This window comes from Hyperoodon ampullatus (genome assembly GCF_949752795.1).
Source record: "Hyperoodon ampullatus genome assembly, chromosome: 3".
Taxonomy (NCBI): domain Eukaryota; kingdom Metazoa; phylum Chordata; class Mammalia; order Artiodactyla; family Ziphiidae; genus Hyperoodon; species Hyperoodon ampullatus.
In genome coordinates, this window is record NC_136916.1 from 15,171,114 (window position 1) to 15,198,514 (window position 27,401).

Below are 27,401 nucleotides of genomic sequence, written 5' to 3' on the forward strand. Positions count from 1 at the left end.
CTCAAAACCTCAAAGGCGTGGGGTTGTTCGGCGTAAGGATGGTTCATCCACTCACTTACTGCAGCGAAGTAATTGGGCTGTGTGAGCTCTCTGTGAGCAAGTCAGGCCAGACTGCAGGTTCCCATGACAGTTTATAATGAGAGGCCGTTAGTTAGGCTGCATCAGGAGCCCTGCTAAAACCACATTTAACATGAACTATTTTTTGACTAACATCAACAAAGCAATTGTGTGTATGTATATAAATAAACTATCTAGAATTAGAGCAAAAAGTGTGCAAGAAAGGATCTGTCATAGTGTCACAGTCCCCTAGTCTATAGAGGACTCTGTATTGGATAAGTACCCAAGTCAGAGAAGCAGGGGTGAAGGATGATTCCCAAGTACAAAAACTCTGAAAACTCTGCTTATGGAAGCTATCCTTTATCCTATCTACAAATTTATATTCATCCTTAAAATGTCTCCTAAGCTAGTTCCTGGGGATGTCAGGAAGCCAATTTGAAATAATACAAACTCTGAACTACACAAGCTTTAAAAAAAAGTGTAGTTCATTATTTTCAAATGCCTATAATACTTGCCTTTTTATAATTAAAGCAAAGCTAAATTTTCACTCAGCCTCTGTATGATTTGTAATGAATCATAAATTTCTGAGAATGAGTTTTACAATTAGATTCATTCCACAGGATAGATATAGAAAAGGAGCATTAACGCCAGTTAAAATATGCTTCCGTTTCAGCTTACATAAGCATTTATAAATTCTTTTTTTTAAGGTGTTTTAATTTTTCTTCCATTTCACAAGACACAGATAAGTTTGTTATTTAAGTAAGTATAATTTTTTTCTATAAATGATACAGGAAGCAAATGAAGTATAGCGACAGAAAAGAGTTGGAATAACTAGACAAAATTAAAGTAGGAAATGATATTAGGAGTCAGTAAGGGTAGGGCAGAGCACGCTGGCCCTTGGAGGAAGATTCAAAGATGAAAGTTGTTCTCTTTTCCGTGCTGTGGTTTCATTCTCCAGCACACAAGGGCCTGACACAATACCGAAAACGTGAACGTCTGTCTCTAAAACAGTTAAGGGGATAACAGCATGCTGCTTGAGTCACAGGGAATAGAATTTTATTCTTCTCTCTGTTCTGCCCTGCAAACCTTGCCAAAACATTCATTCGTTTCCATTCTGGCCCAGCTATCTGTCTAATAGGCAGTGCAGCATCTCAGCAAGGGTTTGATTGCAGAGTATGTGCTCCCAAGTATGAATCATATGCCTATCAGACGCAACTGGAGAAGAATTAGTCTAAACTCATTTTTGTTAACTAGCTAATCAGCAATGTGGTGTCTAATAGCTTAATATATATATACCTTAAAAAAAACCCAAAGCTTAAAATTTTAACCAGTCTTACCTTCACTTAACCCTTAAGTTCCTACCTTATCTCCCTTAAACGTCTGATCAGGCTTCTCCTTACTCAATAGGGCGTCCAGTTTTAAAAAGTCATGCTCAAAGCAATGCATAAAGCCCTGAGTATTAGTGCTTAGTTGTCTGAAAACTACATTTGAATAGAAGGGCTTTCAGTTAAATTTGACATTATAAAAACATCCAGTTGCTTTCCTGAATATCATTAACATTTCGCACGATTATTTGAATCCCTTTCTAGCTTTTAGATTCTGAACTCTTTTCGTATGCCAGGTATTGAGCAATGCACTTACTTGATGGCGTGAAAGCAAAGGCGAGCCATAAGTTAAAGATATAATCTAACATTCCTCTTACCCCCATCTCCACAATCGTACCCCATAGAAAATCTGGAAGGAGACAACAGAATGAAGTTAGTAAGTAAAAATAGCTCCCTCTTTTAATATAGGGACTGCCCAATACTGAACTGACAAACTAGAGTGGGAGCATCATATAAAAGAATATAGTGAGGCAGGAGCCCCCTGAAGAAGCCTGTGCAACGTGGCTCAAGATAGCCAAAACCATAATGGGGACTTTATCTGGGACTATAGCTACAAAAGGGAACTTGTCTAAACACGGCTGGGAAAAGGAATGGGATTAGGAAACTGCACCCTGGGTTTGGGGAGACATGGGGAAAGTATGAGGCCTTTTGCCTTAGGGATAAATTAGCTCTTTGATCCTGGAATCCTCAGAGCAGGGACTGGATATGGCCTATACGGGCAGGAGCACCGTGTAGAACAAACCTCTCCACGTCACCACAAAGCTTAAATGGAAGTGGGGCTTGGAAGGAGAAAACGTACCCAGGAAGATCAAATACCTTGTCCAAGGACAACATAACCTGCTACGGGCAGGGCCAGCATTAGAACAAGCTTTCTGTTTCTACAATTATTTCTTCTAGATTATTGATCTTGCTTCCTTGCTACTTTATTTATTTATTTTCACTCACAACATTATAAAGGAAGAACGGGTTCAATTTGTCATTTTCTTACACTATGGGAAATAAAAAAAAATTAAAATATTGGGAGCTTTAATATGTGAGATAACAAAAAAAGTGCAAATGCAAATGAATTAGATCCTAAATAAAGCCATGTAGATACAACTTTATACTTTATGTACTTAAAATACAGGGAAGTGATAAGATATAAAATCATCTGTGTCTATATTTTTTTTGGAATTTTTTCTTTTTTTAAAAAATTTTATTGAAGTGTACTTGATTCACAATGCTGTGCTAATCCCAGCTGTACAGCAAAGTGATTCCGTTATACACACATATATTCTTTCTCACACTCCCCTCCATCACAGCCTATCACAGGATACTGAATATAGTTCCCTGCGCCACACAGTAGGATCTTGTTGTTTATCCATTCTATATATAATAGTTTACAACTGCTAATCACAAACTCCCAATCTTTCCCTCCCCCACACACCCTCCCCCTTGGCAACCACAAGTCTGTTCTCTATGTCTGCGAGTCTGTTTCTGATTTGTTGATAAGTTCATTTGTGTCATATTTTAGATTCCACATATAAGTGATATCATATGGTATTTGTCTTTCTCTGTCTGACTTACTTTACTTAGTATGATAATCTCTAGTTGCATCCATGTTGCTGCAAATGGCATTATTTCATTCTTTTTTATGGCTGAATAGTATTCCATTGTATACATGTACCACATCTTTATCCATTCATCTGTTGATAGACATTTAGGTTGCTTTCATGTCTTGGCTATTGTAAATAGTGCTGCAATAAACATAAGGGTGCATGTATCTTTTTGAATTATAGTTTTGTTTGGATATATGTCCAGGAGTGGGATTGCTGGATCAACTGGCAACTCTATTTTTAGTTTTTTGAGGAACCTCCATTTTGTTCTCCATAGTGGCTGCACCACATGAACTGTTTTTTTAATTCAACATTCCCCACACCTTCCTGGGTGGTGGTAATAGATGTTCCATGAAAAATGCATTCCCAGGTCAAAAAAGTTTGATCAGCTCTGGGTTAAATGAAGTTAATTCACCTTTGTGGCTGTTTTTCTCAGAGTCTTTCATTGCTAATAGGCATTGGGAAAAGTACACTCTGGGAAATGCTCAATTTAGAAAACACACAGTTTGAGAGACATTTACTTAACTTATTAAAGAGCCATTTTGCTTTCCTTTCCTCTGCAGAGACATGTTCTCAGTTATGGAATTATTTCTTGAGAGTTTATAATTAGCATTTCATGTCATCTGGGTTTACTCAATCTTATACATTTGTTAAATAAATTTTATTTAAATTATATATATATATATATATATATATATATATATATATATATATAGTTTCTTGGATGCATATATATTATTTTAACACATGTTAAACATTCTCACATATATAGCAATAGCCATAAAGGCAAATCACTTCATATCTAAATGTCTATTGTTTCACTGTTCAGTTCTTTTTGGCTTTCTCTTACTTCCTTGAATTATTTTTTTCCATAAATTTTACAAGCTCAGCAAGTGTTCATCTTTTAATGCTTTCAGGATGATTACCATGAATGAAGGGTCATTACAGTTTAAACAAGAGAAATAGTCTTCAAATAAATTTTAAAAACACATTTAGGGTGCCAGTTAGACCTACAACCAATTGGCAATGGTGATTTATTAACTATGCGTTCTCCCACAGAAACAGTAAATGTTACACTAAGGAACATTAGGATTAAATACTTAAATAGTAGAAGTAATTAAAAAGTAATTTTACTTAATAAACAATAAAGTTCCTCTATACAGACCTCCTCTAATATTTGCTGCTGAAGGAGACAGTAAGTTATTCAACCAAGAAAATGGATAAAGTGGGCTGACTCTCAGGTGGGATATGTATTCTCTATGAGTTTCCCTGTGGCCATGTAGAAGGACTACATGACTTTTTAATTGTATTGTCTCAAACTAATGACCACTCTGTACCTCCCATGAACTGGTGAAAAAAATTAATCAAATTTCCAATAGACACAAAATGATCACATCCTTCCTGAGTCTGTATCTAAAGTAACAATAAATTCAAAATATAATAGGAGAAGAGAGGTGAAACAAGTCAGAGAAAATGCAACTTTTATTATATGATAGTATACTAGGATAGGCAGCATCAAGAAATATAAGAAATTTGATTTCAAATCTCTAATGTGTTTGGAATCATATCTTTCTTGTGAACAGGTAGTTTCCTTGTTACATTATCAAGAGACCAAGAATTTCAGGTCTATATTGTAATCAAGCAAACAATCATCACTATTCAATGGTAACTTAAAATAATATAAAGAATCTGGTTTCTAGGATGACAGCTAGTTATTTTTATTAACAGAATAGGAAACGGGAATTTGATTTTTCCAAATTCCATTTATCTAAGAAAGTACATATGTTTTTACTATTATTTTTACTTATGCACAACTTCTTTTCATTTTTTTAAAAAATTAATAAAATAAGTGCTGTGGAAAGGCAAACCATTCTTACCTGTGCTCTCAAGTGGCTGAGTTACACTACAATAATGACTAAACAGGAAAGACTGTCAGGGATATCAAAGTGAATAAAGCAGTACAGCCATTTCTTGAAAAGGAAGCTTGTAGGGAGGCACTATGGTACAGTGGTTGGGCCTATGGGCTCTAGAGTCATATTCCCTTGGATGAATCTTTGTTTCATAATTTTGGGAAAGTTACTTAACCTCTCTGGGTGTTTTGGGTTCCTTCTCTGTAAATGATAAAAGTGACAACCTCTTAGTTTTGGTGAGAATAACATGAGACAAATTTGAAGCATGTCGGTCACTGCCTAGCATATATGAAGAGCTCAATAAACGTTAGATTTTACAAATTTTGAGGTTGCTTTTAAAAATGAATGGGACTTCTGGTTATGGCAGACAAACTTGTATAAGGCCATCATTTCTACTACTGAGACCAAGCAGGAAAGATAAAAAACATATGAAAAGCATCTGTTGAAGGCATCAGGTGACTGTCAAAGAACAAGGACCTGAAAAGCCAAGATTCCAAAGAAAGGAAATCACAGAGGTGAAACCAACACTACTTTCCCTTCAAGGCATTTGACAATTACTAAGCCAGATTTAGAGACAGAAAATCTGAACAGAACTTCAGGCAGTCTCATGGAGTTGTGGAAAACACAGAGTTCAGGACCACTAAGGCAAAATGTCCATAGTAATTACCCAGGTGTTATGTGGAGATTCTTGAAGGACTACATTCTAAGAGTTAGGGCTAACCAGAAATATACCAGTTTTTATAAGGGGCGATGCTCAACTGTGAATGAGCTTAGTCCTGCTCAGTAGTAAGTAATCTGTTCCCTCCTAACTGCCTAACAAAAAAAGTAAACCCTTCCTTGAAGAAGAAAATATCATCTACAACCTCAAAGCATCTCTTTACTATTTTGTAAACAATGCCCAACATTTGATCAAAAATTACCTAACATGCAAGGAGACATGACCAGTGAATGAAAATCTACAGAAAAAGAAACAAAGTAAAAAAGAGATGATAGAAACGGACCCATATGAAATCTAGATATTAGAGTTAGCTATAAACTTTAAAAGAACTGTTATTAATATATTTAAGAATATAGGTGACAAGATGGTTAATTTCATTAGGTAATTAAATCTATGCAAAAGAAACAAATGGATACCCTGAAATTGAAAAATATATTAAAGTGAATGGTTGATAATTTGAGAGGAAACTTTTGAAAAAAACCATATGTTTTTTGTGTTTTGACTTCCATCCTAAGTAAACTGTATCTTTGAAATTAACTAAAATAAACAGCTGTGTAGCAATAAGGGCCTATAATTTAAAACATAATTTCAAATCTTTGGTTGAATAATACAGAGCTATAATCTTGGGAGAAGTAACTTAATTATTTAAAGGAATCTGTGTCCCCACTACTTCTTTCACCAGTATGGTTAGGAGAACACTGTGACTTTGTGAAGTCACAAACTTCATTAAATTCTTTGAACAGATCTGTATTTACTCTTATTTCAAACAGCAGTAGTAACTGCGCTATCTCAATCTCATTAAGATTGTTATAAGTACAAATGTATTTTCTAATTTATTGATCATTATTTATCACAGTCTGCACTGTGAAAAATTATGCTGGTGGAGACATGACTACATATGGAACATGACAGAATTGGAGGTCATCTGAGTGGTTAGTATGGGCAGTTGGCACATTAAGAGTTACTAAGAGAAACATAATTAAGTACTGGAATAAATCATTTGAAGGTAATAAAAGTGAAATTTCTGTCAAAAATTTATTCAATGAAATACTAATTTTACTCCATGTTGAGTAAAATTATTAGCAGTTTCTGAATAAATCAGAATTTTTCTTCTCACTCATGTAAAATATAAGAAAATAAAACAAAGCTGGCATTAATCAGTTAAAAGCAACTAATTAGAGTAAGAACTGCACTTACCTTCCAACCTATAACTTTGCTTTGGTATATTTAATCTGAATAGGAATACAATATTATACTCCTTATATTCTTAGGTTCTTACAATTTCATTAGCTCTATAGCTTAATTAGGAATACTTCTCCTGACTTCATGGGACTGTAATTGTATAATATATGGGAGCCACATAAAAAGATTACTAAACACCAAACATTAACAAATATTTATTGGAAAAAAACAAATGAGAAATAGATTTGTGACTTGTTTTACATAATCTCCTTGGGAAAGAAAAAAATGTTGAGGTATCTTGGGGTCACCACATTAAGGTGTTTTGTTCTGGATTTGTCCTTAACTAGCTCTGTAAACTCAAGCATGTCATCTAACCTTTCTGATTGTCTGCTTAGCTATAAAATAAATAAAGATAAAATAAAGATAAATTGTGTATGATCTAACTCCATAATTAAGCCACACACATTTATTAAACACCTTTTATGTGCCAGTGCCTTTGTAAAAGGCTAAGAATATTAAGAATATAAGTTACTGTTGAAGAATTGAAAACTATAATGTATGTGAAAGCACTTTGTCAAGGATAATACATTATGTAAGGAACACGATTTTATGCTATTGAAATTATAAATATTTTTCTAGAAAGGCCAGGAGCACCTAGCTCTCACCTCAAATGCATGGGGATCCTTATTGTGGCAAATTTTACAAATAGAAATTTGCCTCAGCAAAATAAAATACATGACAGTTATCAGGAAGCAAAGAGGTAGAATAGGAAATAAGTAACTGTTTTTTAACCAGGACAGAGAAAGGACAGCGAGGCAAATAATAAAGTAGTGATTTCTTTAGAACTCTAACTTCAGAAGGACTGATAGTCTGGAAATATTAAGAAAGTGTTAAAATTGCCTGTCAGCTTAATATTCTCATGACAAAACAGGAAAACCATAAGGGAAAACTTCTCTTTGATTAAATAAAGAAAAGAAAAGGACATTTTAAAAATACCAACCTCACTACAAAGAGAGAATAGGAAAAATAAACTGTTACTCTGCAATGTGAGAAACCCATTGAGAACAGTATAAATAAAGATGACAATTTTGATAATAAAGACTGGAGAGAGAGACCACAATAAGCACACAAACCTCTGCTTTGACAAAGCCTACAATTAGTGAGATTTTAGATTCTAGACTTACTGACTCTGCCTCTTTCCAGAAATTTTACCACTGTTGGTTAAAATGTTGAAAATAATATTCCATAACATCATTCTGCAGTCCCAGCAATACACTAGATTACAATGAAAACTAGAATGAGTCATATTGAGCAATATTGTCTCAGCTTCCAGGGAGTGTGATATAAGGATACGGTGGGCTATGATACCAAAACATAGCTCTGGATAAGGAATCACCAAGCAGAACGGATCTTACATTATATTCTGTGTATACTATTGCCCCAAGTAAATGATTAATTCCACACGGAAGAATTCTTCAAAGGAGTGGAAACATTTAACATGGTTATTAGATTTCCAAAAGTTGGCCTATTGAGTTGAAATACAACCATCCCTCACTGTATAGAAAAGATAGATTTCAGAAGACATGACCAAAGTGAATCCTTTTAAAACCATCAGCATCTTTTTAATAGCCAGGGATTCATTTCCCAAGGGAAAAATAACCCTTCAATTGAAAATAAGATGTTGAGTCTGTATTATTATAAATACCCATTAATCCATGGGTTAATAATGCCCATTACCAATTCACATTGTGACTATTGACTGCCTAAAACATCACATCTGATATATTATTCTTATATTCTTTATTTTCTTCCCCCAAAGTTTAGGTTGTCTAATAGACCTTAATTACACTGTCAATAGAGTTTTAAGCCAAACATGCTATTATTCTAATTTAGACGTTCTGTAAATTAAGGCTACAATTTAGTCAATTTCCATTCCCTGTCAATTTGGTAAAATGAAACAAACTAAGTTTAAAATTCTTTATTCTTTCTGTCACTTTGATCTCTAATTAATCTTTCCTATCAGGTGGCAATAAACATTAGCCAAAGGGACTGTGGACTCAGCTGTCGTGGAATACTTTCAGTATTGGGTCATTGAGCCACACAAGACTTCATGTCTATTAACACTTTTGAAATTATAGCCAAAAATTGTCAAAGAAGTTGACAAGGCAAAAACAAATAAATAGTATAAATATAAGTAATCAGATTTAGATGAAAATCCTTCCAAATTGGAAATATTTTTTCTTAGAAATATTTCATTATATTACCACAAGAATATAATTATTTAATAATTTTATGAAACTCATGGGTCAGAATGCCAAGGATATCAGAATGCAAAATAAAACAAAACCCAAAGAATTAACAATTAGTGCTACTCGGTAGATTTTAAAAATTGTATTTTTTTCAATAAAGCAAAAGAAACCAAGAGGTGAGAAAATGATCTGAGGTTCATGACTGCAAAATGTCCTTTTCTTGACACTTGGAGGAAAAGATAGAGAGGTTAAGGTCAATAGGGAAGGAGATTATCAGTACATTACTTACTTCCTTATATCCGAAGATGATGCGTCCATCCATGAGGAGGGTTGCTTGGAATGTGAAGCTTCCCAGGTTGTAATTATCCTGGAGATGTACGTGGTCCCACTGGACAACAAGCGCTGTGCCTATAAACCCCATTGGAACAAAAGAAATGCAGTGAGAAAAATGTATCAATCAATTCTGGTGGGAATCTTCACAAATCATGGATCTAACCTTCACATCTAGTAGCTGTGCTACTTGAATTTTACATAGTTAACTGAATCTCTGTTACTGAAATAGCATTTGAGATATTTTTAAAGAATTGAATATTCTCTAAATATTTGGTAAAATCTAACCTCATACTGAGGTTAATATTGAGCCCGGTATGGGGGAATTTTGCCTTAGGAAGTCCATTAATGTTAATGGGTACTGTCTGCTTAAATTTCCATGAGCCACTTTCAAAATACAACCCAAGTGGCTTGAATGAACTTCAAATACATTTGACAAATGCTGAGAGAGAAAGGAACACATTCAGGGAAGCTAGAATCAGACTTGAAAATGTCTATTTCATACTTAGAATTATACTCTTCCATACTAAAGAAATTTCTTTAACACTCATGGGAATTTTCCTCTTTAATTCACAATGTCTGCATTTCTTTGTTGTACTGCTTCTAAAAGGTTGCAAGGTAGCTTAAAGGGCCTCAGGCTAACATTTTTGAAGCCCCTTTAAGTACACTGGGATGAATCTTCAGTGCTATATATCATATTCTGATGAGTCAATCTGCCAGTGTTTATTATAAAAGTATTAACATGAAACAGTAATTGAAACACAGTTTAATAGCCACCAATGAGAATATATATTTTGTTTTTTTTAATCAGTGTTTCTCTTTTAGGTTTTATTTATATTTATTTATTTATTTTACTGGGGTACATATAGTTGTTTTACAACATTGTGTTAGTTTCTACTGTACAGCAAAGTGGAGTACCCTGTGCTATGCAGCAGGTTCTCATTAGTTATCTATTTTATATGTATTAGTTAGTGTCTATGTCAATCCCAATCTCCCAACTCATCCCACCACCCCTCTTTCCCCCCTTGGTGTCCATATGTTTGTTCTCTACATCTGTGTCTCTATTTCTGCCTTGCAAACAGGTTCATCTGTACCATTTTTCTAGATTCCACATATATGCGTTAATATACGATACTTGTTTTCTTTTTCTGACTTACTTCACTCTGTATGACAGTCTTTAGGTCCATCCATGTCTCTATAAATGACTCAATTTCATTTCTTTTTATGGCTGAGTAATATTCCATTGTATATATGCACCACATCTTCTTTATCCATTCGTCTGTCAATGGGCATTTAGGTTGCTTCCTTGACCTGGCTATTGTAAATAGTGCTGCAATGAATATTGGTGTGCATGTGTCTTTTTGAGTTATGGTTTTCTCTGCGTATATGCCCAGTAGTGAGATTGCTGGGTCATATGATAATTGTATTTTTAGTTTTTTAAGGAACCTCTATACTGTTCTCCATAGTGGCTGTATCAATTTACATTCCCACCAACAGTGCAAATGGGTTCTCTTTTCTCCACACCCTCTCCAGCATTTATTGTTTGTAGATTTTTTGATGATGGCCATTCTGACTGGTATGAGATGATACCACATTGTAGTTTTGATTTGCATTTCTCTAATAATTAATGATGTTGAGCAGCTTTTCATGTGTTTGTTGGCCATCTGTATATCTTCTTTGGAGAAATGTCTATTCAGGTCTTCCGCCCATTTTTTGATTGGGTTGTTTGTTTTTTTAATATTGATCTGCATGAGCTGTTTGTATATTTTGGAGATTAATCCTTTGTCTGTTGATTCGTTTGCAATTATTTTCTCCCATTCTGAGAGTTGTCTTTTCATCTTGTTTATGGTTTGCTTTGCTGTGCAGAAGCTTTTAAGTTTCATTAGGTCCCATTTGTTTATTTTTGTTTTTATTTCCTACTCTCGAAGGCAGGTCAAAAAAGATCTTGCTGTGATTTATGTCAAAGAGTGTTCTCCCTATGTTTTCCTCTAAGAGTTTTATAGCTTCCAGTCTTACATTTAGGTCTTTAATCCATTTTGAGTTTATTTTTGTGTATTGTGTTAGGGAGTGTTCTAATTTCATTAACTGACACTGTTTATTCTTTTTTATTTTTTTAAGAAAACAAATGAGCAGCTAAGACGTTTGCTTAGCTCTAAGTATTGGATTTTCTAATCTTTTAAAAAATCTTGTTGCCAAAAAATGAGGTACAGAAATGAAACTCACAGAACTAAGAGAGCATAACTTATCTCCCAGGTCAGTAAATATATGATTAAAAAGAAAAAAAAATCAATATTGCATGACAGAGAGCTTTTGGGTTAGTGAAGATGTGGAGATGCTAGGAGAGTAGAGTGCCCAGAGAGGGCATGGATGCTCCATACCCTTTCCCACGTAACTTGCCCTATACATGTCTTCTGTCTGACTTCCTGAGTTCATTCCCATACCAGGTGATTGGAGTAGACCAGAACACTGTCATTACTGTGTTTTTGAGTATAACTTAAGGCTGAGATCTTTTGACCAAGATGGCAGCATAGAAGGCTCCTGACTTCCCCTCTTCCCATGGATACACTGAATGTACAGCTACACAAGGAGCAATTTCCTTTGAGAGAAATACAAAATTAGCTGAGTGACTGCTATACATGAGGCAACTGAGAAAATACCCATAATGAAACAGCACACATCTAGGTGCTTACTGTGATCCTCCGGAGCCCAGAAGAGCCAGTGGGTACTTCCTCTACCTTGTTCCTTTGGCTCAGTCCAAGGATAAAACCAAGTCACCAGCATCTCTCTGGAAGGAGCTTGCATACATGTCTGGCACCCAGCTTTTGTGGCTGCTACCTGAGGACAGGCCCCCAGGTCATCTTGCTCTGAGAGACAATGGGGTTTGCATTCATGAGTCCCACAGGACTGTAGCACACAAAGAAGCAATTGTTAATAGACACACCTGTGAGCACTTGCATCATTTGCATTGGCTAACCCCTCAAGGCTCAGTACAGAGGGAGCAGACAAAATACCTGTCTCCCAGTTTATCCCTGGAGAGGATTTGACTGCATACTTTTCCAGTATGCTGCTGCCTGAGGGACTGCCAACAAATCTAGGTGCTGACTGCGATCTTCCCCTTTGGGAAACTGATGGCTCTTGGCACACCCAAAACTACTGGATGCCACTGAGAACAAAGATGGTGCCTTGAACAATCACAAAGGTTTGAAAGACAACCAGGAGCTTGAGCTAAGCTGATTGATGAACTTCATGTTGTAGAGAAAACCACTCTGACAAGACTGGAAGAGGTAGCTATTTATCTGATGTACAAAAACTAACAGCGAGTAAAGAAAAATGAAGAAACAGGGGAATATGTTCCAAACAAGAAACAAGATAAATCTCTAGAAACTGATCTTAATGAAACAGACGTAAGTGATTTACCCAATTGAGTTCAAAATAACAGTCATAAGTATGCTCACTGGACTTCCCTGGCAGTCCAGTGGTGAAGATTCTGTGCTTCCATTGCAGGGGGCACAGGTTTGATCCCTGGCTGGGGACCAAGATCCCGTATGCCACACAGTGCAGCCAAAAAACAAAAAAAAAGATGCTCACTGAGGTCAGGAGAGCAATGCATGAACAAAGTGAGAATTCCAATGAAGAGACAGAAAATATAAAAAGTACTAAAAAGAAATCATAGTACCGAAGAATACAATAACTGACCAGAAGTTTTAATAGAGGGGTTCAACAACAGACTATATCAAGTAAAAGAAAAGATCAATGCACTTGAAAACATATCAGTGGAACTGATCCAATTAGGGGAGCAGAGAGAGAGAAAAAGAATGAAAAAGAGTGAAGATAGCTTAAGGGACATATGGGACACCATCAAGTAGACCAATATTCACATTATAGGGATTTCAGAATGAGAAGAGAGAGAGGAAGGGGCAGAAGGATTATTCGGAGAGGACTTCCCAGGTGGTGCAGTGGTTAAGAATCTGTCTGCCAATGCAGGGGACACGGGTTTGAGCCCTGGTCTGGGAAGATCCCACATGCCACAGAGCAACTAAGCCCATGCACCACAACTACTGAGCCTGTGTTCTAGAGCCTGCAAACCACAACTACTGAGCCCATGTGCCACAACTACTGAAGCCTGCATGCCTAAGGCCCGTGCTCTGCAACAAGAGAAGCCACCTCAGTGAGAAGCTCTTCTTCTACAATGAAGAGTAGCCCTGCTCGCCGCAACTAGAGAAAGTTTGCGTTGCATGCGGCAATGAAGACCCAAAGAAGGCAAAAATAAATAAATAAATTAAAAATAAAATGATTATTCAAAGAACTAATGGCTGAAAACTTCCTTAACCTTGGGAAAAAAACAGACATCCAGATCCAGAAAGCTCAAAAATACCAAAAAGATGAATCATAAGGGATTAACACTGAAACACATTATAATCAAATTATCAGAAGTTAACAACAAGGAAAGAATCTTAAAAGCAAGAAGAGAAAAGCAATTTGTTACTTACAAGGGAAATTTTAAAGACTGTTAGTAGATTTTTCTGCAGAAACCTTGCAGGCAAGAGAGAGTGGGGTGAGGTATTCAAAGTGCTGAAAGAAAAAACCTGTTAACCAAGAGTACTTTATTAAGCAAAGTTGTTCTTCAGAATTAAAGGAGAGAAAGAAATTTCCAGACAAACAAAAGCTGAAAAAGATCTTTACCACTAGACCAGACTTATAAGAAATGTTAAAGGGAGTTCTTCAAGCTAAAATGAAAGAATGCTAGTAAGTAACAAGAATTATATATATATATATAAAACTCACTGGTAAAGGTAAATATATAGTTAAATTCATAATACTCTTATAATGGTGGTGGAAAAATCACTTATAACTCTAGTATAAAGGTTAAAAGACAAAAGTTAAAAAAATAACTATAATTACAATAGTTTGTTAGTGGATATGCAATATAAAAAGTTATAAATTGTGATATCAAAAACATAAAATATGGTGGAAGGTGTAAAAATGTAGAGCTTCTGTATGAGTTTGAAGTTAGTTGTTATCAGCTTAAAATTGATTGTATAAGATGTTTTATGTAAGCCTCATAGTAATCACAGACCAAATACTGACACACAGAAGATAAAGTACAATGAATTGAAGCATATCACTACAGAAAATCAAATCACAAAGGAGAGTGAGAGAAAGAAAGGAACAAAGGAATTACAAAACAGCCAGAAAACAAGTACCAAAATGGCAATAGTAAACCATACCTATCAATAGTTACTTTAAATGTAGATGGACTAAATTCTCCAATCAAAAGACACAGACTGGGTTAAGAGTTTAAGAAAAAGACTTAACTATATGCTGCCCACAGACACTCACTTCAGTTTTAAGAACACACTTAGATTAAAAGTAAAGGTATGGAAAAATCTTCCATGTAAATGGAAACCAGAAGAAAACAGAGGTAGGTATACTTATGCCAGAAAAGTAGACTTTTAAGCCAAAACTTGTAACAAGAGACAAAAGAAAGGTCATTATTTAATAATAAAGAGGTCAATTCATCAAGAGGATATTAACAATTGTAAATGTTTATAAATATTTACGCATCCAATCATAATACCTAAATATATAAAGCAAATATTAACAGATCTAAAGGCACAAAGAGACAGCAATGCAATAAAAATAGGGAACTTCATATCTCACTTTCAACAATGGATAGATCATTCAGACAGAAAATCAATAAGGAAACGCTGGACTTAAACTACATATTAGAGCAGGTGAACCTTACAGAAATACATAGAACATTTCATCAAACAGCAGCAGAATGCACATTTTACTGAAGTGTAGTAAGACATTCTCCAGGATAGATAATTTTTTTAGGCCACAAGACAAGTCTTAACAATTTTAAGAGGACTGAATACATATCAGACATCTTTTCTGACTAAAATGGTATAAATCTACAAATTAACAGAAGAAGGAAAACTGGAAAATTCACAAATACATGGAGATTAAAAAATATCCTCCTGAACAACCAGTGGGCCAAAGAAGAAATCAAAAGGGAAATCTAAAATTATCTTGAGATAAATGAAAATGGAAACAAAACATAAAACTTAAGGGATTCAGCAGAGGCAATTCTAAGAGGAAATTTATAGAGATAAATGCCTATATGAAGAAAAAAGAAAGATCTCAAAAAACAACCTAACTTTACACATCAAGGAACTAAAAAAGAAGAACAAACCAAGCCCAAAGTTAGCAGAAGAAGGAAATATCAAAGATCAGAATGGAAATAAAAGAAATGGAGACTAAAAAGATCCATTAGATAGATATCACTAGAATGATAGAAAAGATCATTGAAACTAAGAGCTTTCTTAAGATAAAAAATTTGACAAAACTTTGGCTAGACTAAGAAAAATGAGAAAGTATAAATAAAATCAGAAATGAAAGAGGAGACACTACAACTGATAACACAGAAAACAAAGGATCATAAGAAACTATTGTACTATGAACAATTATATGCCAACAAATTGGACAACCTAGAAGGTATGGATAAATTCCTAGAAACATACCATCAATCAAGATTGAATCACAAAGAAACAGAAAATCTGAACACACCAATTACTAGTAAGGAGATAGAATCAGTAATTATAAAAGTTCTGACGAAGAAAAATCCAGGACCAGATGGCTTCACTGGGGAACTTTACCAAACAGTTAAAGAAGAATTAATACCAATTCTTATCAAAGTCTTCCAAAATAGAGAAGAGAGAACATTTCCAAACTCATTTTTCAAGGCCAGCATTACCCTGATACCAAAGCCAAATGAGGACACTACAAGAAAAGAAACTTACAGACCAATATAGCCAATGAACATAGATGCAAAAATACTCAACAAAATCTTAGCAAACCATATTCAACAGTACATTAAAAAGATCATATAACATGATCAAGCTGGATTTATTCCTGAGATGCAAGGATGGTTCAACATGCACTAATCAATCAATGTGATATGCCACATTAACAAAATGAAGGATAAAAATCATATAATGATCTCAATAGATGCAGAAAAAGCATCTGACCAAATTCAACATCCTCTCATGATAAAAACTCTTAAATCAGGTATAGATAGAATGCATCTCAACAAAATAAAGTCCATATATGACAAGCCCATAGCTAACATCATACTTAAGGCTAACAAGATACTAAGCAGAAAGCTTTTCCTCTAAGATCAGGAAAAAGACAAGAACACCCACTCTCACCATTTTTATTCAACGTAATACTGGAAATCCTAGCCAGAGCAATTAGGCAAGAAAAAGAAATAAAAGGCATACAAACGGGAAAGGAAGAAGTAAAACTGTCACTCTTTACAGATGCCTGTATTGTATATAGAAAACCCTAAAGACTCCCCAAAAAACTGTTAGAACTAATAAATGAATTCAGTAAGGTTGCAGGATACAAAATCAATATACAGAAATGTGTTGTGTTTCTATGTGCTAATAACAGACTATCAGAAAGGGAAATTAAGAAAACAATTCCATTTACAATTGCATAAGAAAACACCTAGAAATAAATTTAACCAAAGGGGTGAAAGTCCTGTATACTGAAAACTGTAAGAGAGTGATGAAAGAAACCGAAGAAGCACAAATAAATGGAATGATATTTCATGTTCTTAGATTGGAAGAATTAATATTGTTAAAATTTCGATGCTACCCAAAACAATCTACAGATTCAATGCAATCCCTATCAAAATTCCAATAGCATTTTTCACAGAAATGAAAAAAATCCTAAAATTTGTATGGAACCACAAAAGACTCCAAATAGCCAAGCAATCTTGAGAAAGAAGAACAAAGCTGGAGGCATTATACTTTCTGATTTCAAAGTATATTACAAAGCTATAGTAATCTAAACAGTATGGTTTTGGGATTAAGAAAAAAAGACACATAGATCAATGGAACAGAGTACAGATGCCAGAAATAAATCCATGCTTATATGGTCAATTCATTTTCAATAATGGAGCCAAGAATATACAATGCGGAAGAACTGTTGCTCAACATACTGGATAACTGTGCTGGGAAAACTGGATAGTCACATGCAAAAGAATATACCATACACAAAAATCAACTCAATATATCAAATTTTACCTTTTATTACAAGTTGCTGAATCTAAAACTTTATGGTCTGCAGCAGGTTAGTGAGAGTGGCTTTTAGAGAGCTGGGTTAGTGTGGTGCATCTCTTGGCTTATGACTGACAATCCTACACTGTTTCTCTGATGATGGGCACAAAATCTAATGGTAAAGTTCTTCCTGGCAGAGCTGAAGTTGTAATTTAAGCTCATATAACAGACCACATGAGCTGCTGTACCATCCTATGTGCTTAATGGAACTGAGCAGTTGGAACTTAATATCCCTAGGGTGATCAAACTGTCTAATCAGTAATGGATGCCAATTTCTTAATCTCCAAAATAAAAACAGGCAAGTAGGTTGATCTAGGGGCATTTAAGGTCACTATTAACTCCAAATTTTCTGATTCTGTGCTTGATTAGGCTTCTGATCACTGTAAGATTTATGCTTTTGTAATTTGCTATTTATGAGTTTTTGTGCATTAATATTCTGTGACTCAGACTTCTAGGCTGGCTATAATATTTTGAAGCATCGTCTGATTTTTAAAATCTAGTGCTTTAATACTTACAGAAATATTATCTTAGAAGAAATGTTCTAAACTGCTGTCTCCTCTAGAGAAGTTTTTGCTTTCCTAAAATGTTGAGTTTCCCATCCTTAAGCATTCCTTCAATGATCCTAACCAATCAAAGTTGGAAATATTTCAGTAAGTTGCTATGGTATAAAAGGACTTTGTGAAGATCCTTACAATACTGAAAAGTGCTTCAATCAGTTAATAAAACACAGGCAATTACTAGCTTTTATTATTATATTGTAAGAATGCAATATTCCCATTGGTTATCACACAGAAGATATTTCAATAAAGTAAAATACAGTAATTCTTGAGTATTTGTACTTTCACAACTCTCAGAATTAAAAATCATCTTACATACCTAATTTTTTTCATGTATTCATTCCTTGAATAATTAATTATTGAGGACCGACTGTGTATTGAGTTCTTGTGCCAGGTATTGAAGAGAAAATAATTTCTTATAAATAGTCACAGAATCCAGTTGAAGTGGCATACATTAATTTTTTAAAATCATTTAAATAAAAGTAAAATTTAAATATTGAGCTACCTAGGCACATGGGTGTGTGAGAGAGCATATGGGGAAAGAGACTTAATATGCTTTATGATTTTTTTTTTTTTTTTTTTTGCGGTACGCGGGCCTCTCACTGTTGTGGCCTCTCCTGCTGCGGAGCACAGGCTCCAGAAGCGCAGGCTCAGCGGCCATGGCTCACGGGCCCAGCCGCTCCGCGGCATGTGGGATCTTCCCAGACCGGGGCACGAACCCGTGTCCTCTGCATCGGCAGGCCGACTGTCAACCACTGCGCCACCAGGGAAGCCCCTGCTTTATGATTTTGATGCTAACAGTCTAAAAACTTGGTCATCAGAAGCTTGTGCCCATGAGTAAATGTTCCCAACATCACCTAGTAAGTGACAAAGCTTGGAAAATACTCAACTTTCTTATTTACTTAGGGTAGATTCATTCTGTCTAGTAGGCCATGGGAATAAGCTTCAGATAAGTTGCTCACTGTAGCTCTGTCTAAAGTATACTTACAATCTACTTGTACATCTTTGGGCCTTAGTACCTAAGTTTTTTTAAGTGGGAGGACAGAGTATAACAGTTCTTAAAATAATAGAAGGAAATAATTATTATGGCTAACATTTAGTATTACTTCACATTGGATCACACTTTGGTGTTATTCAAATTGTTTGAAATGAATTTCTCAAAGTGTACATCTAAGTATGTTTAGTTTTCTTCCTCTTTTGCTATTTTGACCTGTAAAGTGGCTTTATCACACTGGTCAGATCTCTTTCAGCAAAATGATGTCATTTTCTGAAAGCCATGGTCACGAGTAAGTCTATGCTACCCCATAGTAATTTTCTTCCTTGCTCATTAAGGTAAGACAAGAGAAGAAATAACTCTGTTCAGGCCACATGCTTTCATTATTTTAAAAGATAAAATTGTCATTTGGGCAAATAAATATTATTTTTGTATTATAAAGAGAACAGAAATTTCTATCTTTAAGTTTCCAAAACAAATTCTTCTTTTCCTATAATTTCATTTTCTACTAAAGTTACAGCTTTCAATAAGATGTAGACATGAAAATTCATTTATGTCTTTAGGACCTTACATTTCTTACTTAGATTTGAATGGTACTTAGTGACATATTCTAGGTCTTTTCTGACTATTTTATATGTCCCACAAAGAAATAGTAGGGATAGATTGTTGTCAGTTACTCTATTTCATATTTCAAAGTCAGGAAAACTTTTTTCTTAAGTGATTTTAATTACCCACAATCCTAGATTTTTAAAAGGTGTGTTCATCTTATGGTACATATTATTCAAAAGTTTTGGAAATTTAATATCAATATATTATGCCACTTGCCTCTATCTGAAGATCAAAACTAACAAATTATCCTTTGTTTTTTTTAATTGGAGGGACGTATTGCAAATATCATAAAATAAATGTATTTGCTTTGTTCGAGGCATTGTTAACAGCAACTCATTTATTATAATGCCCAATACATGTAAATAAACGTTTGTTGAATGAACAAATGAAAGAATGAATAAACAAGTGACATTTAACCACATAGTTTACTCCATATATTAACAGTATTAACAGCTGCAGTGTAACATTTGTCATCTCGGGGCATTTGTATCAAGCAGTTTAAAATTCCAATCTACCCCAAAAAACCCAAGGTTACTAAAATATTAATATGAATCTGATGATCAATGTGTATAAGTACACATTTAGTAAAAAATAGGCTAACCAATACATACCATTATCAAAATATCTGACCGTTGAATTTCTGGATACACTGGGATCAAAATTTGCCATTAAAGGTGCTATGTACTGTGTGGCTGTTAGCATTCGATGTACAACTTCTCCAGTGTATATGAAACCTATAATTAGTAAAATAATAAATATGTTAAGAAAAAGTCCAGAAAATTTTAATTAAAATATCCCAACTCACCTTCAGTCACATTTCGAAAAATAAAATATCATGGTAGCTAAAAAAAAGAAACATAATTAATGTCTTAATGTCTGATCAGCAATAGTTGAGTCTGGATTAAGTGACAAATTCCCATATGATTTGGTAGCACCTTGCAGACTGGTAAATCAGAAATCTATAGTATGTACAACTTTAATTGCAGGAAAGTGACTATTACCTGGAAGAGATTATTAGGCTGAAGAGTCTAGTGTAGTACTATAAGTAATTCAAACATTAAATTTGCCTTTAGTAATCCCTTGTTATCTTAACACTAGTCAAACAGGCAAGTCCAGTTTACAAATGAATGTATTTTCATGATGTTGAATTGCTTTTCTTAATCTCAGTTTAGGACATTTTTGAAATTACACATATGTATCTTTAATACTAAAATGCAGAAAATGTTTTGGACCATCTTTTCAAGGTTGAAAGGAGGCTAAGCACTCATGGAAAAACTTCACATTTCTCAGATTGCTCAAGTAGCACTGTATCAAGGAGGTAAAGACTATAAGTTTTCAGATAAGATGGTAAAACATTGATAATACACAAATGTCTCTCTATTTAGACAGTTATCAATGCCAGGTTATTCTAGCTGTTGGATAACGAGAGGGAATTTACTATGGAGAACTTCGTCTTGAATTAACTTTCAGTACCTCCCATGTTACAACCCTACCCACTTTCAATTATTCACACTGGGTTTATTTAATTTGTGGATTATCCATGACAAATTGTTAATCCTATACTGGTTTCTTGCCTCCAAGGTCTTTAGCTGCCTAAAAGGAGAGTCAGCTCAGGGAATACCAACTAATTTTTCATATTAATCTAGGAAGTGTACAATTAAGAATATAAAAAATGCACACATACACACATACATTATTACAAAATAAAATCCAAAGCAAGTTATTTGTGACAATGCATTTTTAATGTTTAGGCAATCATAAATTAACTACATATCTGGGGTTACTATAGATCATTTTTCTATTTCCATAAGAATTAATTTAAAAAGTGGGATTTTTTTTAAAACCACAAAATTATGTAGAATTTAAACTTCTAAAAGTGTAAAACTTTTATCTCACTTCATGGTCTGAATAAAGCTTTCATTGGTATATCATGGCCTTTATTGTTTCAAATCTCAACTGTAATTTCTAGGTAAGTTATTGAAGAATTAAATCTGTAGTCATTTACTTTGAAATCAATTTCTGTCTTTCCAGCAATGTCGTCTTTCCTTAGACTTCCTTTTTTTTTTTTTTTTTTTGCTGTACGCGGGCCTCTCACTGTTGTGGCCTCTCCCGCTGCGGAGCACAGCCTCCGGACGCGCAGGCTCAGCGGCCACGGCTCACGGGTCCAGCCGCTCCGTGGCATGTGGGATCTTCCCGGACTGGGGCACGAACCCATGTCCCCTGCATCGGCAGGCAGACTCTCAACCACTGCGCCACCAGGGAAGCCCCCTTTGACTTTCTTTTTTATTTTTCATGGAAGGCATAATTGAATCATAGCTATTCACCTTTAAAAAAGATACTTAAACTGGTAAAATCTTTAGAATGTTTTAATCATCCATTACTCTTTGTTTCTCATTTGCCAAAAACTATCTTTCAAAATAAATTCCCTATGTCTTGAGCAGAACTTTGTACATTTGCAATTTCACGTAGCTCAAGTGTAGTAAAAGATATTATCATAGGGTGGAATAGTCATTGCTTTTATTTGATTTCCCTGTAATTTTCAGAGCCACACTCTCAATGTTCAAAGTCCAACATCACATCCTTAAAATTATAAAGATGAAGAGTGACTATTTTTCAGGGTCTATGATTTACTTTTTTTCGCCTATCCTCACCAGCATGCTTTTATATTCACCATTAATTTCACCATTAAAATGGATACAAAAATTCTATAAATATGATCTTTTAAGGAAAAAATTGAATTATACTCTGAAAGTGTTCTTTCAGGGACAGTGGCTCTGGATAGTTATTCCCTTACTTTAAATTCTCCATGTATTAATAAGAGAAACTGATTTATTTAAAGAATAAAGAGGGCAGTAGTTCAAGGCAGTAAGATAATTTTAAATCAATACAAAATTCATTCACCAAAACAACTCTGTAAGAAATTGCGGCAGCAATTCCTAGAAAAACAGAATTGAAAAATGCAGAGCCATTAATGATTTCAGATACTTAATTATTACTATTAGTTTTTAAAATAAATAAGATTTATATTTATTTTTATAGATTTGGCAAAACATTATTTTCCATTCTATTGTATATAACTCAGTCTTTCAGATCATGAGAATCATTATCTGCTGCTTCCTCTCATCAGGAAAAAGTTTTCTAGAACTATAATTTCCCAAATTTTAAAGGTGAAGTCTCAAATTATTCCCAAAGAACTAAGTAAAATGATGGAAGAATTTGTTAATGTGTGAAAGTTATAATTACAACTCTTGATTCTTCTATTATTATAACATTAATATAAATTATAAGTACTAGTCCTATGAGTATTATAGCTGCTACAACTACTACTAACAAGAAAGTCTGCCACTACTATTAATCTGCTACCAGTATTACTACTACCACCACCAAGACTAATGTGAAAAACAATCCAAGGATACAAAAACTCCACTACTCCACAAAATGAGTTTAATTTTGCTAATTCAGAGAATACTTCTTGTTTTCTTAGACACATGAAACACAATTCCTTCATTATCTTAGGTTAGCTCTTAGTGACTATGAAGTAAAATGCTTGATTGTAGTGATGGGCTCTACTGAGTTCTCCTTACATTCCTAGGTTTTAAAAATATCATTTCAGCAGTGATTAATAACTGAGTGGAGAGAAACCTTACAGGCCTGCTGAGAGCAGGGAGGGAAGTGTAATCAGGTGTTGAATAAGAACCAGCTATGCAAAGTAAAGAGTCCTTTAATGGAATAAATCTTTTCCAAATCTTCAAAGGAATTCATAGCTACCAATACCCCGTTTAGACATTTGTCTCTTTTCTTTAGTTGTCTTGGGCATGTCCAGTTGTACAGAAAAAATATTTCATTTTTCAATTTAAGCAACTTATATTTACTGTTTTTTCCAAACTTGGTTGTAGCCATTTGAAGAGCTAATCATAAAATGTCTCTTTTACTCACTAGGTGCTTCTAATTTAAATAGCACTCATCTACCTAGTCATAAGATTTGTAGAAAAGTGGTTATTACCCAGGTAATTTGGAACCCAGAAAGATACCTCCACTTAAGAGATCCAAATAAGAGAAGCAAATGCATTTTGTTTTTTGAATTTCAAGTGATAGCTACACACTGCATTTCTCTTGCCTTCATGAGTAAACCTAAAGTCAAGTTCTGAGCTCAGCTGTAATTGACAGCTTTGCTCTTGCAACTGAAGGGATCTCCTTGGGCTGTTTCTGTAGATGGTCTCTAGTCACTTCAATAATCTAGTTTTAAATCTGTAAACCTCATCAAGTCATTTGAGGATTCTATCATTGTAAGTCCTGGCATGAATAACCCTTACCCAATCATTATATATTTATTAACCACAATTATATATTTACTAACTACAAATATTATTGTGATAATTGTGAAATTAACCAACATCTATATACCACTTTACCAATTACATTATTTTCATATATTCTCTTCACTGTATCCTTATAATAACTTTGAAAGGAATTATATTATTATTATTTCTATTTATTAAGTGAAGCATGTAATGAGGCTGGGTAATTTGCTTAAAGCCACATGGCTAGAATTGGTCTTCTGATTCCAAATTTTATGACCTCATCACAACATACTTTAGAATTCATTATGTGTCCAGAACTATATACTCTCCCTCACTGGATTTCATACTTAAACAAGGAGTTTGAGGAAGAAAAGACCTGCCCTCTCTGTGAAAGCTCCAATACCTCCACCTTGGAGCAGAGTGGCAGTCACCTTAAATCCTGCTACTTTTATTGTACTGCTTCAGCCTCTATTCTTTTAACTGCAAATTGTACAAATAGAGTTAAAATAGATTCCTCCATCAAAATCCACCAAATGATTCTCAAATTGGTAGGTGAATGATATATGATTAGGGAATATATTTGATGGTGAAATCAAATTATTTCCTAGCTGTGTAACATAAGTTCCCGACCTCTCTGTGGCTCAGTTCCCTAATCTGTTAAATGGAGAAGTAATATCTATATCATTGGGTTGTTATGATGGCTGAATGAGTTAATACATAAAAAACACTAAAAGATAATGTTTAAAACAAAAAATTTGCAGAAAAAAATCAATTAAATTCTATTTTTCACCGATTGAAGCCTTTTCTGCCTAATGCCTAATAGTTGATTAGACCTGCACTAGGATGTTTATATAACATCAAAATTGTGCTTCAGACTCAAATGATATGATATGTGTTTCGTTGCATTATTCCAATTTGGGTTAAGGTGTACCATTGAACCTAACTACAAGACAACAGGTAATAAAACAGCCTTAATGTCCAAAGTTCTACACTTATGTAGATATATGTTTCCTTACACTCTGATGGAATAGCACCTTGTAAAAATATCAACCTCCTATTGGTTGCAAATGGTTGTTTCATTTAATTGAAAGTGTCACAGTTATGAAGGAAGCATGAAAAGGCTATAATTTCCTGTGAAACATTCTGTGAAACTTTAATGTGTGAAGAGCTACATAAAATATTCTACTTCGTTATCTTTCAGTTGATATTTTTGACCCCAGAGGAAACGTTGGCTCTGATGGGTATGCCTGTAGGGCACTGAACACTTATATTTAAATGCTGCCTTTAGAGTACAAATGACAGTGGTGTATGCAACCGTTGCCACTTTTATGACGTGTACCATGACCCCTACACATTAATCAAATAGATCTGAAATTTATTGTCTTTTACCCACGAAGATTTGGAGAACAGATTCCTCATACTGATCCTTCCGTAACCTTATATATGACCTGTCTCATCTCTATGCATGAAGAACTGAGTTGTTTAACTGGGTGTTGTTTGTGGTTATTGTTTTATCAGTTGCTCTGTGTTTGTGGTGGACAACTTGCTTGAAACAAACAAATGAAGTTTGAGCATAATTCAACTTACATTTTGCACAAATGCCATTTTATGAACCACAGTACATTATCACGTGCTATAAACTAGCCCCTTTCAGACAAATACTTGTTTGTAATTCAGTTAGCCTTTTAAACAAAACCACATGTGGCAGCAACTGCTAATTTGAAAATTAAAAGTTGTGATAAGTTATCTGGTAACTAACTGCCTGCCAGCTGCAACTGCACAATGAATGACAGGTTTCATGTGACAGGCTTCCTCTGGACAAACTTGTTGCTAGTAGACCACATAGTTCACTGTGAGGATATTGGTGTGTACATGCAACTTAGACAGTTAAAGAAAAAAACAGAAGCATTTCTGAAGTTCATATGAACTTACTAACCACGGGCTCCTAGGAAGCAACCTATACTCTTGTCAATCACCAAATACCTCTCCTTTACAATTCCAACCAGGTGTCAAGGTGTCAATCATATTTTATACATTGAAAACTTATATATGTCAAAATATATCACATCTCATAGACTCCTTTATCCTATTGGCTTAAGGCCACATTGGGGACTACAAATCACAACAGTCACCCTCTGGGGGAAAAAAGCAACCAGTGACAGCTTGGTTATTGGCTGCAAATTATGTTCATGAAATTACCAATATAAAATTTATGTTGATGATATAAAGTGCCTCTCTCCAACTCCAGAAGGAAAGAACAGGAGCCAGAATTATGTAGGTGAGGAAAGGAAGAGAGACAAAAATCCATAACTTCCTTCATTTTCATTTTGAACTATTAACAAAATTGTTGCCTGTAGGTCTTGTCTTCTCCATCTTATTTCTTATAAGATGCAACTTATTTCTTATTTCTTCTCCATCTTATTCAAATAAATAATGTAACGTGTTCTTAACTCATGTTAATTCTTAGTTGTTACGGTCAACAGCTCCCCTCTTCCCTCTGTTCTAAAGGCTTCTGATTATCTGGGATTTCCAGAGAGGGGTCCTTTCACGCTGCAGACACTGAATGGCAACCCCAGGAGTTGGGTAGTGCATGAACTACATGCTTTTCATGGAGGCATTGCATTGCTCCTTTTTACCTGAAAATCAAGTCCATCCCCTCTGTCCAGATGGATCCAGGTACTGTATTTTGAAAGCCTTTCTCCTGCAAGGAGGAGAATGGGAGGGTTGCTTTGAATTACTTATGGCCCTAGACTGAGGATTCAGGGATCCTGTTGTCAAATGCTGGACTTACATATAGCAGCCAAATTATAGTTGGGAGTTAGTGCCTATACCTGAGGTCTGCTTGGTTTGGGTTTGCTGTCCTGTGTTTGCAAAGCCTTTATCTCAAATCCCACCTAGTACCTTGAACCTTGCTCCTTGTGTGCAGTTTTTCTAGAAGACAACTAATTTTATTCCCTGACCTATAAATATCGGCTCCCCTGGAATTTCTGCCCATTTACCAGAACCTAAATAAACCCTTCGGGAAACCACCTAGAACATCTCCAGGTTATCAGCTGGGCTTCCATCCAGGCTCTGTCCTGCTCTAGAGAGAAGAGCTCATGCCTTGCTCAGCTTTCATTCCATCTCCAGGGCTCCCCACTACCATGAGGAACAATGAAAACTGTCCCTTCCTTTTCCAAGGACTTAAAAACTCTCATTGAAATCCATTTTTAAATGTCTGGAAACGGCCCTGGAAGGAAGATGACTAAATGTAATGAGAGGCCACCTTCAGGTAGCCTCTACATCATCAGACCTTACTGTATTTATTGAATACTCTGTAGTACTGCATGTCCTACTTTATAAATCAGGTAAATTTAAAGTAAAAACATAGCAGGAGAAAACCTCATTT

At 34.8% G+C, this 27,401-nt stretch overlaps 1 protein-coding gene across 2 annotated transcripts in view; it reads right to left on the bottom strand.

Moving 5' to 3' along the window:
• The window catches only part of PLXDC2 (plexin domain containing 2), a gene marked incomplete at both ends in the record, with an annotated part of 390,364 nt that overhangs the window by 114,322 nt on the left and 248,641 nt on the right, over positions 1 to 27,401 (bottom strand). For both annotated transcript variants that reach the window (XM_079699678.1, XM_079699677.1), the window contains 2 exons: positions 9,386 to 9,504; positions 20,324 to 20,446. In XM_079699678.1, coding sequence (XP_079555804.1) covers positions 9,386 to 9,504; positions 20,324 to 20,446 — 242 coding nt within the window. The remainder of the gene's footprint in view (positions 1 to 9,385; positions 9,505 to 20,323; positions 20,447 to 27,401) is intronic.